General features: G+C 50.5%; 1 protein-coding gene across 3 annotated transcripts in view; it reads right to left on the bottom strand.

Moving 5' to 3' along the window:
• Window positions 1-16322, bottom strand: part of SYMPK (symplekin scaffold protein) — a 1074905-nt gene that overhangs the window by 658478 nt on the left and 400105 nt on the right. For all 3 annotated transcript variants that reach the window (XM_086938396.1, XM_086938395.1, XM_086938397.1), the window contains one exon: window positions 6825-6975. In XM_086938396.1, the coding sequence (XP_086794522.1) occupies window positions 6825-6975 (151 nt within the window). The remainder of the gene's footprint in view (window positions 1-6824; window positions 6976-16322) is intronic.

Below are 16322 nucleotides of genomic sequence, written 5' to 3'. Positions count from 1 at the left end.
TCCTGTCAGGGGCGGTGCTAGCACCATCCCAGACAGGGTTTTGTGTATCCTAGGTAGGCAGGGCTGAATAGAAAGGTGACTGCAAGTGGCACCCCGGTGCTTACTATGCATCTGCCGGCTTGAACCAGTTCCAGGGGCACACCAGCCCCTGAGCTGGGGAAAGTCCGGACAGGGGAGAGGGGTGCAACCACCCCCCTTCCTGGTCCCACCCATGGGCAGGACCTAGTCGCATCCCAGCCCCTTTCTTTAGAATAAAGGTAGGAGCGGGGACCCTTCCAAATTAGATCATCTTTGAATCCTGAAACTACTTTCTACGAAAGGAACTCAAGACTTCTTCTCAAGATTTCTCCCTTGTGACTAAGGAGTAGTCACCCTGCAGCAGCAGGCACCAACTAAGTATCTTGCTGTTTGCTGTACGTCCTTCCTCCGGAACCAGACCGACCAGCACGACAAGACCTCTACCTGCCTCTACAGCACAGCTGAGAACCGTGGGTGGGACAAGACCAGAGGAACCGGTGACCTTCAGAACCAGCACGACACTGATCCAGCACGACCGCCGAGGGACCCTCGAGTGGGTGCACTGGGGTAAGAGAAGCCCCAACCCCAAGCAGCACGAGCACCGAAGACCAGCCCCCAGCATCCACAAGATCTGCGTGGGGCCCTTTTGCTTCTGTGACGCTCGCCACGTTGTCCGGTCACTTGCCCGTTGGCTAGTGACCCTCCAGACGACGTCCTACGTTTGTTTCATCGCTGGTCTAGCTCCTCTAGACTAGCCCTCGCTCCCCTCCAACAGAGGAGCACCCCGGGCCCTCCTGGTCCACTCCAGACGCCATTTTGAGTCCACCGCGTGGGCTTGCATTTGCCAAGAGTTGTTGCCCCAATCCTGAGTCCAGCATCGCCGACAGCAGATACCTTCGTGGGACAGCTTGCACCTCCATCCTAGTCGCCGACAATGCCTCCTGGTCCGAGAGACTGCAGAGCCCAGCGTCGCCCACTCACCTGGTCGAGGTGACCTTGTCCGGTGCCATCATGGTGCCCACCTAATCACTGGCTAGTGATTCAGAACTTGGTCCCCTCTGCTTACAGGTACTCTTCTTCACTGATCCAGTCCTTGGATCAGCCCGGAACATCTTCACTGGTCGCCTGCCAGCAACTTCCACTTCAGGCTCCTGGTTCGTCAACGAGGATTCCCGACGACACTTGAACCCTATGCAGCCGCAGCCCCTGGGCTAGGTAAACCGAGTACCACGGTGCTCCAGCGTAGATCCACTCTCTAAGTGTCTAGATCCACTTTCGTTTTTGACCTACCTAGTCGGGTTCGCCCGAGAACACTAACTTTGCATTTGATAGCATCCATAGACTGTGTCCCGCATTGCGCGTGAGAGTTTCCACTCTGCACCCGGCGCCCCTAGGCCTCCTGCTTCTAATCTAAGGGTTCAGCATTGTAGGCCTAGCGATTCTAAAGTCTCTGAGAACTGTTACTTACCTGCTAGTGATTCGCATTCCACTTCCATAGTATATTGTTTTTCGTGCCCCTCGGGCATTTGCGTAAATTGTGCGACTTGTAGTATTTCTTTAAGAGTTTTGTATTATGCTTAGCACCCTGTCCTCATAAAGAGTCCAGGGTTGTTGTGTTATAAATAAATATCCTTTTATTTTCATAACAACTTGTGTGGTGTCCTTTCACTTGGTGTTCAAGGGGTATATGTGATGGTATAACAGCTGGCTTAACACGCCCTCTAGAGTTTAGCCTAAAGACTGCTCTTGTCCATGCTACTAGGATAGCTGGTCTATAATGTTGACTTACAACCAATCATCAATAAGGGTCGTTTGGACTGATACATAGTGATCACTAGAATAGTGAGCACTGCATATCAGGCCAACTTCTCACACCACCCAGGCGCGCAGACGTCAGTACTTACACACCAGTTTTTTTTACAAGCCAGACGCACATGGCCACAAAGTAACTGACAAAGTTGTGTGCAAATCTAGGGCCATTAAAAGGGGAGTAACCCTAGTCCTAACAAAATCGACAAAGCAGGGAGATATGGGTGGGGCTATAAGCAATCTGCAGTGAGACAGAGTCTCTACCAGATAATGCGTTTCCGAAGGTAAGTAACTTGTTCATCTGATAGACTTCTAGCTGCAGATTCCTTACCTTTGAATTAGATACCAAGCCATAAATCCCGGCGGTGGGTTGACGACCAATACCTTACACTAGGAAGTCCTGCAGCACTGAACAGGCAAAATGCCCGTCCCTGTGGACTGGACTGTCTAGGCAGTAGTGCTTGGCAAACGTGTGCAAAGATGACAAAGTTGCTTCATGACAGATGTCCAGGACAGGGACACCCCAAGCCAAGGCTGTAGTCGCAGTCTTTCCCCTGGTGAAATGGGCTCTAATCCCCCAGGGGGATGCTTCTTAGCCAGAGCATAACATATCTTAATGCAAAGAATGGCCCAGAGAGAGACAGTCCTTTTCTGCACTACCCAGCCCTTCGTAGTTCCCACATACCCTACAAAGAGTTGGTCATCCACCTGGAACTCTTTAGTGCGGCGAAGGTAGAACAACAACGCTCTTTTTGGGTCTAGAAGGTGGAGACGTCATGGAAACTCCAGTGCGCAGTGTTGCTGATACTGCTCGTTCTCTTCAAAGGCGAACAGATCTAACCAAGGATCTCCCCACTGCTGAAAGAGACATTGTGAAACCAACTGGATCAGCTAGGCATCGGCGGCTGAGTTTGTTTGCCATGGCGTTCAGAGAACCTGCCAGGTGTTAAACCACTCGGGTTATGCCCTGCTGTTCCAGCCATGTAAAGAGACACAGGGCCTCTCGACAAAAGGTCCACAATCTCACCCTGCCCTGCCTGTTGCAGTACCACATGGCGGTGGTGTTGTCCGTGAACAACTGCACTAACTTTCCCTTGACAGAGAAGAAATGCCTATCATGCCAACCGATTCGCTCAAAGCTCCAGCAAATAGATCTCAAGCTCCAAATCCGCTGGATACAAGTGTCCCCTGATCTCCACCTCTCCCAGATGGCTGCCCCATCCCATAAGTGATGCATCGGTCACGACTGTGAGCTCTGGTTGGGGAAGAGAGAGGGGTCTGCTGTTTACACAATCGCAGTTTGTAAACCATCACTGGAGATCTCTTGCAGTTCCTTCTGAGATCTGGGCCAAGTCGGTGAGATTTACTCGATGGTGTGCCCACTGGAAATTCAGGTTCAATGCAGAGCCCGCATACGCCACCTGGCATGCATTAACAACAGAATGCAGGAGGCCATATGGCCCAACAGCCTCAGAGTCAGTCTCACCGAAATCCAGAATAGAGGCTGAAACATCGGAATCATTACCTAAATATCCTGGACTAGCTGCTCGAGAAGATAGGCCCGAAACTGCACTGTATCCAGAACTGCTCCAATGAAAGGGAACATCTCAGAAGGAGTCAGGTGTAACTTTTGCACATTTATAGAGAATCCCAGCGAATGCAGGAGGTCTGCCATAGTCTGTAGGTGGGAGATGACAGCCTGGGGCGAGGACGCCTTCAACAGTCAGTCGTCGAGGTAGGGGAAGAGTGACACCCCTAACCTGCGCAGATGAACTGAACCAGGGCCATCACCTTGATGAACACCGAGGGGCACTGGTAAGACGGATGGGGAGTATGGTAAACAAAGTGCTCACTGCCTACCTTAAACGCAGATAATGCCTGTGGCCCAGCAGTATGGGGGTGTGAAAATACGTATGCTGCAGGTCCAATGCTACCATCCAGTCTTCTTGATCTAGGGCAGACAAGACCTGAGCTAGAGTGAACATCCTGAACTTCTTCTTGAGGAAGAGATTGACGGTCCGAAGGTCTAAAATGGGCTGCAAACATTTTTTCTTCTTAGGAATCAGTAAGTAGCGGGAATAACCACTGCCTACTTCTGAATCCGGGACGTTCTCTATAACTCCCTTGGCCAAGAGAGCTGTAACTTCCTCTTGGAGCAATTTCAAATGAACCTCTGTCAGCTGTTCTTGATTTGGCAGAATGGGAGGAGGAAGGAAAGGCAGAGAATAGCCCTCCTGACTGATCTGCCAGACCCACTTGTCCCAAGTTACGGACCTCCAGCAGGGGAGACGATGATGGATTCTCCCACCAACTGGGGTGGTGTGGTCTTGCAGAGTTAGAATAGGAGTACCTGGAGGCTGCAACTGCCGAAGGCAGGGTGGCCGACTACTTCTGGCTTACATTCCTTGGTCGGAATAAACAGCTTCAACACCCCTGCACGACTTGGGAAGTCTGCGCAGGACGTTGGCTGGGATAGGGCTGACACGGCTGAAAACCCCTTCCGTTGCAATGAAAGGGTCAAAAGCTAACTGGCCACGAGGTGTAGAAGAGAGGCCCAAGGATCTGGCTGTATCTCAGGAGTCCTTAAACCTCACTAGGGCAGAGTCTGTCTTCTCCAAAAAGACAGGTTCCATGTTCATCAAATTTCCCAGGATATCACCGGAGAAGCCAGTTGTCCTAAGCCAGGTGTGGCGCCTCAAGGCCGCTCTAGTGGTGGAAATCGATCTGTCCAGCGAATCAGTGGTATCAAGGCCACACCTTATGGTGAATTTTGCTGCATCCCTCCCGGCCTTAACTGTCTGAGAGAGCACAGCCATTGCCTCCTCCGGGACTTGTGATAGTACTTGCGCAACTGTCTCCCAAAGGGAGTGGGAGAAACAGCCCAATAAGCATGCAGTATTCACTGACCGCACTGCCAGGCTGGAGGAAGAAAACATCCTCTTACCAAGTTCTATCCGGTGGGGAGGAAGGGAACATGCAGTGGGAAATAGAAGCCTGCACCACAAAGCTTTTGGGGGTGGGGTGTTAGCTGAGGAACTCTGGGTCGTCCGGAGCTAGGCAAGGGCGTTGTGTAAGTGTCCTATTCACAGGTGCTCTGGTGCTAGTCTTGGACCAGGTGCCTAGAAGGACATAAGTTAGTACCTCATTGAAGGACAGAAGGGGTTCAGAGGTGGAAGCTCTAGGCTGAAGCAATTCCGTCCAGAAATTAGTCCTGACATGCATGGAGAGTAGCTCTAGTCGGAGGACCTCAGTCGTCCTCTTACCCCCCATGGCATCAGATGCCACCTACTCCATAGCCACAGTTGGCAGAGAGAGCATGCCAGTATCTGGGAAAGTGCCCAGTCTACTGGCTTCTCCAGGTTCCCCATACCTGTCCATCTGCTCCACAGAGTCATCCTATTGTTCCAAAGGGTCCATAGGCCCCTTCCATTCCTCTACCAAGCCTAAAACATCTTCAAAGTGTTCAACCGACAGCACAGACCCCTGAGTTCAATCAGCGTCTGAATTGGCATCGAGTGACGCCGTTACGGCGCTGTTTTGTTGGAGATAACAATGTGGCTGGCACAGGTGGCACCTTCTTCAGGTAAGATGTCGGGGAAGGTCGCAATGGCACAACCAGTGCCGACCCAGATCCGGGATTGGATCCCCGAGTCCCCACCACAGTTGTGGCCGGAGCTGACTGTGTCAAATCCAATGGGGCCCCGCCAGACTCCGCGGGCTCACAAAGGACCGGCCTACTCAAATACAAGGCACATGACCTTGTAAAATTCTTTCTTTTGAGTGGAGGTCGCTCTGGTTCCCAGAAAGGGAGGAAGGACATCAAGTGGACCATGGCTCCACAGAACTGTGCCTAGAGCGTTGGTGCTCCTTACTGCTTTAGTCAATCGACAACAGTCAAAGTGAAGATGAAGTCCTCTTGGACTTTTTCTTCTTCTTGTGCCTCTTCTCTGAGTATCCTGAAGACCTTGAGTGGGACAAAGAGGACTCTGGGCTCCGGGATCGGTCCCGCGACCACCTCTGCTTCAATCGGGACCGGTACCTTGTGGCGTCTCGCTGGATGGTGTCGACTGCTGGGCCGCAAGGAGCTTCATAGGACGCTCCCGCAAGGCCTTTGGAGCCATAGCCCGACAGTCCGAGCACGACTTTGAATCTTGGTCGCGCTCAAGACACCAGAGACGGACAAGTTGGTGGTTGGTGACCGACATCATTCGGATAGAGGCACCACATGGCTTGAACCCCGGCTTCCTCTAAGACGTCCTCGCACAAGAAGTTTTTTTTTGCTAAAGTCGACAAAAAGTTGAAAAAAGACCTCTCAAAAAGCAACAGAGAGGTAGCTCTTCCCAGATCGACGCTTAATTGGTGCAGAAGAAAAATAACAGACGTCTGCGTGCCTGGGTGGCGCTAATATAGGTGATTGCAACATCAAAACCGACACCACCTGATGGGGCGCACGAGTGCTATTGCTCAAGCGAAGGTCTACGGATTCAGGGTGATACCTGGAAAATTCAAAGTTAAGGAATCTGCAGCTAAAAGTCTATCAAATCAATGGTGACAAATGCAAACAATTACTTCATGTTTCTATTTTATGTTCAATAAATGTTTTTGTAATTTTCAAAACTTAACTACTTCTACAGTCAGAAAAGCACAGTTTGTTTTATATAGAGACATTTTCTTCGTTATTATCCTGACAAAGCGAATGGATTTCACATAGGCGAAAGCAATTGTCATTGTCAATGCTCGTTTATAGAAAGACATGGTTCTCTGACATATCAAAAAATTTGGTTGGACATAGCATGTGTAATTACTGGAACTTTTAAGAAAACTGCCAGAAATGGATTCAGGTACACCAGATAAAATGCAAGAAAACCTAACTAGTGCTATATCCTAACATGGGGTTAGCTTGTTGGAATCTGAGCAGAGATCCTGAAGATCAGAGAATACATTCATAATGGAATGATTGGTTAGTATGCAACCAAAGGTTTACCCATTAATTTTACCTGGGATGCTCCACTAAATGCCACGGCTCTCTCAGAATTTAGGATCCGTTTCACTGCACTGTGCTTCAGGCTCTCCACCTGACTGTCTGACAATGGTTTCAGGACGTCACTCAGGCGAAAGATTTTTTTCCGACCACTTGTCCCAGGAACTCTATGAAACAAAGAAAACATTTAGGTGCACTTCCCTGGTGTAAATGGATGACTAGAAAAGAAGAAAACATGGAATACTGAACTAATTCTCACACTGGCACAAATGAACATTACCACAGTGATAGAGAAGACAACTAAAACTGATAAAGATATAAAGAGTACCCATATGTTTAATATCTGACCTCCACTTGAGGAAATGTGTGTGGACAGGTGGATAAGGAATTCAGGTTCCTTAATAGGATAGGGTTTTTCATTACAAACTAACTATCACCACCGAGGTGTCCCCAGAATTTTATACACAACTTTGCTCCACAGCAAATGCAAGGCACAATAGGATCTTCAGTGATGCAGGGAATAACATCCTAACTGCCTGATGAAATGCATACTATAGAATGACTTGTTTCATCTAGCAAGGCACTGGATTCCAGACCTGAAGTCCAAGCACTGAGAACCTTCATCTCCAAAATGAATTTTGAGGAATGCTGTCTAAGATAAGCAACAGAACAAGTGCTCTTGTTTCTTAGACAGGGCAGTAAAGTCACGAAGAGTATATGGTCTAGGAGTTTTTCATTACAAACTCCACAGCACCATAATGGCTTTACAGAATTCTGGGAAGTTTGGTGGCAAGTCTCTCAGCATAATACACAAATGACTTACCTTAGTTAGTTAGTGATAGATTCTTTCCCTTAGAATTACCCCCAGGCGTCAGACTGGACCGGAAACATTTAGTCAGCAGTACCCCTGCGCGTCGGAAGGTGGCGTTGTGCGGCACCACGTCCGTCGTACGGGTCATGATCGCCGAGATGATGTCGCAGCAACTACTTAGACGCCGCCCTCAGGTGCTGACGTCCGTTCTGTACATAACTTTTCGCACCAGGAATGCAGAGCCATGCAAGATACGGACCACTGGTGCAAATAAACTAGGGCCCTGAAAGTGATAACCTTAACCCTAGAAATCAGTTTGCAGAACGGGAGGATGGGTGGGGCGGTAAGAAATCTATCACTAACCAAATGTCTCTTACAGATATATACTTATTGAAGGTAAGTATCGTGCACTTGAAAGAGACACATTAGTGATAGATTCCTTACCTTAGAATAGATACCCCAGCAATAGCAACCCCAGCGGTGGGTCTGCGAACTAAGATCACACCAGAAAGTCACAGAAAACAGAACGGCCAAAAAAAGCTGTTTCTCCGGACTTGGCTGTCAAGGCAATAATGCTTAGTAAAAGTGTTCAGCGAAGCCCACGTGGCTGCCTGACAGATTTCTTGCAGGGGGACACCACGTCTCAATGCAGTAGTAGCTGCTGTCGCCCTGGTAGAGCGTGCAGCGCCACCGGAGGTTCCTTTTTAGCCAGAGAATAACAGGCTTTGATACACAAGAGGATCCAGCGGGAGATAGTCCTCTTGTGTACAGACCAACCTTTCTTGGCGCCTACGTAGCCAACAAAGAGCTGGTCATCCACCCGGAATCTGTTGTGTGCGATTCAGGCAAAATGAGAGCGCACGTTTTGGGTCCAGACAGTGGAGCCTCTTTTCCTCTCTGGAAGGGCTCGAAGACGGAAAGATAGTGGGCAAGGTGATAGTTTACCTGATGCGAAAGGCAGTAACAACCTTTGGCAAGAAGGAAGGATGATGCGGAGCACAACCTTGTCCGGAGGAACAGGCAGAAAAGGAGGTTTACATGAAAGAGCCTGGAGCTCACTCACGTGCCTAGCGGAGGAGATGGCCACCAGGAAAGCAGTCTTCAAAGTCAGTAAACGAAGAGGACAGTTGTGAAGCAGCTCAAAAGGAGCGCATATCAAAAAAGTGAGAACAAGATTCAAGTCCCACTGTGGCATCACAAACAGAATAGGAGGGAAAAGATGTCAAGTCAAGTCAAAGAATTTATATAGCGCACTACATACCCAGAGGGTCTCAAGGCGCTGAGGGAGGGGAGAAGGATTACTTGTCAAATATCCACGTTTTAAGTTGCTTTCTGAATGCTAGGTGGTTCTGGGTAAGGCGAAGGTAAGTTGGGAGTGAGTTCCATGTTTTAGCTGCCAGGTATGAGAAGGATCTGCCTCCCATGGTGGTCTTGTTGATGCGAGGTACGGTGGCGAGGGCTTGGCTGGAAGAACGTAGTTGGCGGGAGGGGGTGTAGAAGGACAGACGTGAGTTGAGGCATTCAGGTCCGATGTCGTAGAGTGATTTGTGTGCGTGGGTTAGCAGACGGAAAGTGATCCTTTTATTGACGGGTAGCCAGTGGAGGTCTTTCAGGTGACCAGAGATGTGTTCGTTACGCGGGATGTCTAATATGATCCTGGCTGAGGCGTTTTGGATTCGTTGGAGTTTCTTCTGGAGTTTAGCAGTAGTACCTGCGTAGAGGGTGTTTCCGTAGTCCAGTCGGCTCGTGACCAGAGCATGGGTGACTGTTTTTCTGGTTTCGGTGGGGATCCAGCGAAATGTTTTTTTGAGCATGCGAAGAATGTTGAAGCAGGATGAGGATACGGCGCTGACTTGTCTGTTCATTGAAAGTGAAGAATCCAGGATGACGCCTAGGTTCCGTGCGTGGTCTGTCGGGATGGGTGCTTTTCCAAGGGCTTCCGGCCACCAAGAGTCGTCCCATGCCGAGGGGGATGTACCTAAGATGAGGACTTCTGTTTTATCTGAGTTCAGTTTCAGACGGCTGTGTTTCATCCATTCGGCAACTTCTTTCATTCCTTCATGTAGGTTAGTTTTGGCGGTGCTGGGGTCATTGGTGAGAGAAAGGATCAGTTGAGTGTCATCCGCGTAAGAGATGATGTTGAGGTTGTATTGGCGAGCGATGGCCGCGAGGGGGCTCATGTATACGTTGAAGAGGGTGGGACTGAGTGAGGATCCTTGTGGTACGCCGCAGATGACTTCAGTGGCCTCGGACTTGAATGGTGGAAGGCGGACTCTCTGGGTTCTTCCGGTGAGGAACGAGGTGATCCATTCAAGAGCTTTTCCTTGTATTCCGATGTTTCTGAGGCGTTGTAAGAGGGTGCTGTGGCAGACTGTGTCGAAGGCTGCAGAGAGGTCGAGGAGGATGAGGGCGACTGTGTCTCCATTGTCCAGTAGAGTTCGAATGTCGTCTGTTGCTGCGATGAGGGCGGTCTCAGTGCTGTGTTTTGCTCGGAAGCCAGATTGTGAGGAGTCGAGGGATTTGTTGGCTTCGAGGAAGGCGGCGAGCTGGTTGTTGACAGCTTTCTCGATGACTTTGGCCGGGAAAGGAAGGAGCGATATGGGGCGGTAGTTTTTGAGTTCGGTGGGGTCCGCTGTGGGTTTTTTCAGAAGGGCGGTGAGTTCAGCGTGTTTCCAGCTTTCTGGGAAGGTGGCGGAGTTGAAGGAGCAGTTGATGACGTCTCGGAGGTGCGGTGCTATGACGGAGTCTGCTTTGTTGAAGATGTGGTGAGGACAAGGGTCTGTGGGGGATCCTGAGTGGATGGAGTTCATCAGGCGGATGGTGTCATCAGTGGAGATTGGGTTCCAGTCGTTGAGGGTGTTCAAGGGGGAAGAATGTTCAGCATATGGTTGGGTGGGTTGGTCTCCGGGTTGGTTGTCGAAGCTGTTGTGGATGTCTGCAATTTTGTTGTGGAAGAATAAAGCCAGGGAGTCGCAGAGGGCTTGAGAGGGGGTGATGTCGTTGGAGTTGGCCGAGGGATTGGTAAATTCCTTGACGATGTTGAAAAGTTCCTTGCTGTTGTGGGCGTTGTTGTCTAGTCGATCCTTGAATGCTGTTTTCTTGGCCTTCCGGATTAGTTGGTGGTGTGTGCGGGTGGCGTTTTTGAAGGCGTCCTTGGTGGTAGTGGTTGGGTCTTTTTTCCAGGCCTTTTCCAGGGAGCGGCAGAGTTTCTTGGACTTCTTAAGATCATCGTTGAACCATGAGGCCTTCTTGCTGCCAGGTTTGCTTTGACGTTTTTTCAGTGGTGCTAGGATGTCGGCGGTGTTGGATAACCATAGGGTGAAGTTGGCGGCGGCTTGGTCTGGGTTAGAAGAGTGGGCTGGGTTGTTTAGAAGGAGCGATGAGGAGATCTGGTCGATGGTGATTTTGTTCCAGTTTCTTTGCAGAGTTGGTTGGAGGTGGTTGATGGGTTTTGGCTTGTTGTAGGTGAAGTGAACGCAGCTGTGGTCAGTCCAAAGGAGAGCCGTGGTGTGGCTGAAGGAGACGTGATTGCTGGAAGTGAAGATAGGGTCGAGAGTATGACCTGCGATGTGGGTGGGGGAAGTGACCAGTTGTTTAAGTCCGAGGTTGGCGAGGTTGTCCAAGAGGGTGGTGGTGTTGCGGTCGTTCTTTTCAAGGTGAAAGTTGAGGTCTCCCAGAAGGATGTAATCTTTGGAGGGGAGCGCGTGTGGAGTGATGAAGTCCGTGATGTCTTGACTGAATTTAGCGCGGGGTCCAGGTGGTCTGTAGAGGAGGGTGCCTCTGAGTGTGGTCTTTGGGTCGATGTGGATCTGGAAGTGAAGGTGTTCAGAGTTGGCGAGATTGACGTCTGAGCTGGTTGAGATGTGGATGGATTTCTTATGGACGATAGCGATTCCTCCTCCTGTGTGGCCGGTACGGTCCTTGCGTGTGATCTTATAATCTTCAGGGATGGCAATGGTGATGTCTGGGGCGGAGGAAGCGTTCATCCATGTTTCTGTTAGGAAGGCGACGTCAGGAGAGATGGTGTCTAGTAGATTCCAGAGGTCAATGGCGTGTCTGTGGACCGATCGGGTGTTGAGAAGGATGCATTGTAGGTGGTTGGGGTCGGGAATCAGTGGTGTGGTCGTAGCGGAGATGTTGTCGGTGCCGATGAATTTGCAGGAGTAGCAAGAGAAAGGTCCATGGGTGTGTCCAGGAGCGGCTTGGACGCAGTTGGGGGCGCGACCGGGGTTAAGGGCTAGGAGGGTGGCGGCATCGTAGGTAATGCGGGAGGGCTGGGCAGTGCGAGGGGCAGGGGGTCTGGCACTGGGCGCGGTCCAGGCGCGGACGGGCGTAGACGGGCTTACCTTTGGCGCACCTTCGGCGTGGCCGTAGCGCGTGGACGCTGCGCGTGGGGACATTGGCCATAAATGGATGGTGGAGGGGGCGGAGCGTGGGAGGGTCAGCTGGGAGGCGGGATCGTGGAGGCGGGTCAGGGGATATCACAACACCAAAATGGAGGGCAGAAACGAAAGTGAAAACTGCGAGGGCACAGCACAATGCACGCCAGCAAGCAGTCTAAGGCTCCTAGGTACAGCAGACTAATTCTTCACTAAAAGCGCTATTCACCAAGCAAAGCACAAAGCGCGATGTAAATGATTGAAATAAAAGTATCCTAAGCAGCTACAATACTCGCTGTTGTAATCACAGCGCTACAATCACAAAGCGCGATAAAATGAGTGATACAAAGTATCCAATGCAGCTACAATACTCGCTGTAGTAATCACAGCGCTACAAGCACAAAGCGCGGTAAAATGAATGATACAAAAGTATCCAAAACGCTACACCAGCAATATCTTCAAAGCGCGGTTTATCTGTTTGGCGCTACAATACCAGGCGCAGTCTGTAGGTCTGTAGGTGCAAGGGGCTTCAGCTGCGCTGTAGGTGCTGCAAATCTATTGAGCAATGGAGCGTGGGGGAGCGACCGTTTAGGATGGAATCCAGGCGGTCACAGCTAGGATCGGTCTGAGGACGGTGAATTCTACGTGTGTGGGAGGGTCAGCTGGGAGGCGGGATCGTGGAGGCGGGTCAGGGGATATCACAACACCAAAATGGAGGGCAGAAACGAAAGTGAAAACTGCGAGGGCACAGCACAATGCACGCCAGCAAGCAGTCTAAGGCTTCTAGGTACAGCAGACTAATTCTCAGTGGAGGGACGCCAGGCTGCTAGAATATCACAGACTTCAGGAGGCAAGTTAAATGGAATCCACTCTCGCCGCTCAATCTCCTCGTAAGGAGGTGGAGGCTGGACAGGTTCGGGTGGAGGACGGTCCCCTGCTGCTGCGACAGAATATCCTCCTGAAGTGGCAGTCAGATCGGGGGATCCACACTACCACTGACTAGCTCGGGATAACAAACTATTCAAGCCCAATCCGGAGCCACAATAATGACTTGGGCCCTGTTGGGCCATATCTTCTTCAGCACTCTGGATAGAAGTGGTATAGGCGGAAAGGTGTACAATAGACGGCAACTCCACTTGTGACGAAAAGCGTCTCAGAGCGAGTGCTGCCTTGGAAATTCCAATGCGCAGAACTGCAGACATTGCACGTTCTCTTCGGAGGCGAATAGATCTAACCAAGGCTACCCCCACTGCTGAAAGAGACCTTGCGCCACCTCCGAGTTAAAGACGCCATTCGTGATCCATCATGCACCTGTGGCCGAGTTAGTCTGCCCTGGCGTTCAGAGAACCTGCCAAGTGTTGAACCACCAAAGAAATGCCTTGATGTTCCAGCCATGTCCAGAGACGCAGAGCCTCCCGACGTAGGGTCCACGACCCCACCCCGCCTTGCTTGTTGCAGTACCACATGGCGGTGGTGTTGCCCGTGATCACCTGCACTACTCTCCACTTGACAGAGGGAAGGAATGCCTTCAGAGCAAGTAGGATCACCCGGAGCTCCAGAACGTTGATGTGGAGCCTGGATTCTGCCGGAGACCAGAGGCCTCTGATCTCCGCTTCTCCCATGTGGCCGCTGTGAGAAAGTGGCTCTATATATACTGGACCAAAGTAAGGTACAGGATGTATAGAGACCACCAAACCCAGAGGTATAACAGATGTTAAAGTCAGGGCTGACCTTACTCTCAAAAGTGGTAGATTGGTCGAGCAGTAAGGCAGTACCATAGGACAGTGTAAAGCATTTGTTATACACACTCAGTCAGCACACTCACTCAAAGACTGAACTCCAGGCCAATTGTTTTTATATCAAAATATATAGTTTTATTTTCAGAACCAACATGTATCAAAAATAGACTTTTCTCAATTATGAGTGATCTCAAGTTATTCCTTTGCAAAAAGGAAATAAGTTTGTAAACACCACAGGTACAGGGGTTGCAGTAGGCAATACAATTCTAAACACAATCTAACATTGTAAATTACTTTTGTAATTCCAGGACTGGATCCTAGATTCAGTCCTGGGGTCTAAGCTGAAAACAGTTTAGTAAAAACTTTTTGGATATTACAATAATTTTTAAGGGATATAAAGGTATATTAAAAGTTCACACTTAGAAACTTTTCAGTGAAAATCTAGCAATGTTAACCAATGGGAGAAAATTCAGTTTACAGGTAAAGTACGTTCTCGTTACTTTTGTAATCCAGTACTGGGCTCCTAGGTACAGCACTGGGATCTCTGCTTAAGACAGGTAAGTAATTACGTTTCAGTAGTTGTTACGATTTTTAAGGAATATTTCAAGTTTTCAAAAGTAGACACTTGGAAGAAATTTCACAGAAAAGCAGACAATGGATTCCTATGGAGAAAATACATCTTACTAGTAAACCCGGTTAGGATTACTTTTGCAGTTCAGTACTGGGCTACAAGGTACAGTTCTGGCTTCTCTCCTGATCATAGGTGAGTACTTCGCAATTCGGTATTCGGCTGATTTTATAGGAATATTTGAGAGTTTCAAAACCCAAAACATTTTTCGAGTCAAACCAGTCAATGTTATCCTATGACAGGAAAGTGAATTATCGGTTTCCAGGGGAGTACTCGACTGGTGAAGTTAAAGTTCTGGGCATAGACTCAGGGGTCCCCCAGGGTCAGGTAGGTACAGTTGGAATATGCTCAGCTGCACAGGGGCAGCCGGGTGCAGAGGTAGTTAGGCCCACTGTTATCCAATGGATGGGAGGCGGCCTTCGGTTGGTGCAGGCAAGTAAGCAGGCCACGCGGCAGTGGGAGCTGAGCTCCTGGTCACTTACTCAGGGCAAGTGGGGAAGTAGAGTAGGGTAGTAGTTGCACTTCCAGCGTCACACGGGCAGCTGGGTGCAGGGTGCTTTCGAGCCGTCGGACTCCCAATGTTATTTAATGGAAAAGGTAAAAAGGGAACAAAGGCTGCAGACTCGGGGACTGTGATTCTTCAGGTGCGACCACCACTTCGAGAGGTAAGTTGGGATCTTGGAGAAGAGGTAGGTATCCCAAACGAAGGTGCAGGGGGCTGCAGCCTGCCGGGTGCAGGGGTGTCTTTTGGTGTCGGGAAATCTTACCCTCGGTCTCTGGTTCTGAGGCTGCAGGCGCCGTCTGGTTCGCCGAGGAGGGTCTTTGGGCACTGGACTTCGAGTCCCAGTTGCCAGGGGGACGTCCTCGTGGTCTTGGTTCAATCGGGCACGGGCTGGGCTTGGCGGAAGCAGAGTGGGCTGGATTTGCAGTTCCTGGCTGGCACCAGGGGTGTTGCTGTTGGAGCAGAGCCTCTGATCATGGGAGTCCCAGTCTCTAAGAGGGTCAAGGCAGGCAGGTCCTCCGGGGTTCTCAAGGTTACTGCCCGCAGGAGACGCCAGGGGTAAGTAAAAGCAGGTTCAAGGATCAACAGGCAGGTAAGGCTGGGGCCAAGTCAGTTGTTGTCGTCCTTTTGTTAGCAGCTGCACGGCAGGTAGTCCTGCTTTTTGTTCTTGTTTTTCAAAACTGGATCTCAAAAAGGAAGGTTCAGGGAGCCCCTAAATACTGAGCACACCCCCTAGTCTGCTCCTCTCATGTGGGAGAGGGGCAGGAACCTAGCTGTGATTGGGCAGGGCTCCCAATCTTCAAGATGGCCGGAGCCCGGGGTCGTGCTTCACCTCGCCTCTCCCACCTTAGGGGTGGGGTTGGCACAGGCTGGCACACCCCCCTTCCTGACGTAGGGTTTCCCGCCAGTCTTCCAGCCAGAGTGGGGGTCAGAACTGGTGGGGCCCAGTTGCTGGTCAGGCCTTTGAAGCTTCCCCCTGCCCATCCTGGGCAAAGAGACCTAGGACCTCACCCAGGATGTGCATTGTTGCAGGCACAGGAGAGCGGGAGGCTCTCCACTCAGGGGCCCAGCAACATGTCTGCTGTGTGGCAGCCTAGGTAACCTCTCCGTCCAGACGTGGATTGTAGGTTAGGTTCCAGGGGGCATCTCTAAGATGCCCTCTGGTGCATCTTACATTAAACCTCACACTGGTATCAGTGCGGGTTTAATGTGCTGAGCAGTTTGATTCAGTCTTCAGTGAAGGCGTCATGGTGCTGTGGAGTTCATAATGACGACCTCCCAGTACCATATACTCTTAAATGTCAGCACTGCACTTACAGTGCCCAGGAATGGCCCTGGGTACTGTAGGCGCACAGGGCTCATGCACCTGTGCCCACACCCTGGCATAGGTACCCAGCTAGAGGGGTGACTGATGTATGCCAGGGCAGTGGGGTTGTGGGCAGGGCACAAAGTGAT

This window comes from Lissotriton vulgaris, chromosome 9, assembly GCF_964263255.1.
Source record: "Lissotriton vulgaris chromosome 9, aLisVul1.2, whole genome shotgun sequence".
NCBI classification, from domain to species: Eukaryota; Metazoa; Chordata; class Amphibia; order Caudata; family Salamandridae; genus Lissotriton; species Lissotriton vulgaris.
Note: the sequence above shows the minus strand (reverse complement) of the source record. Positions and strands in the feature narration are given on the sequence as shown.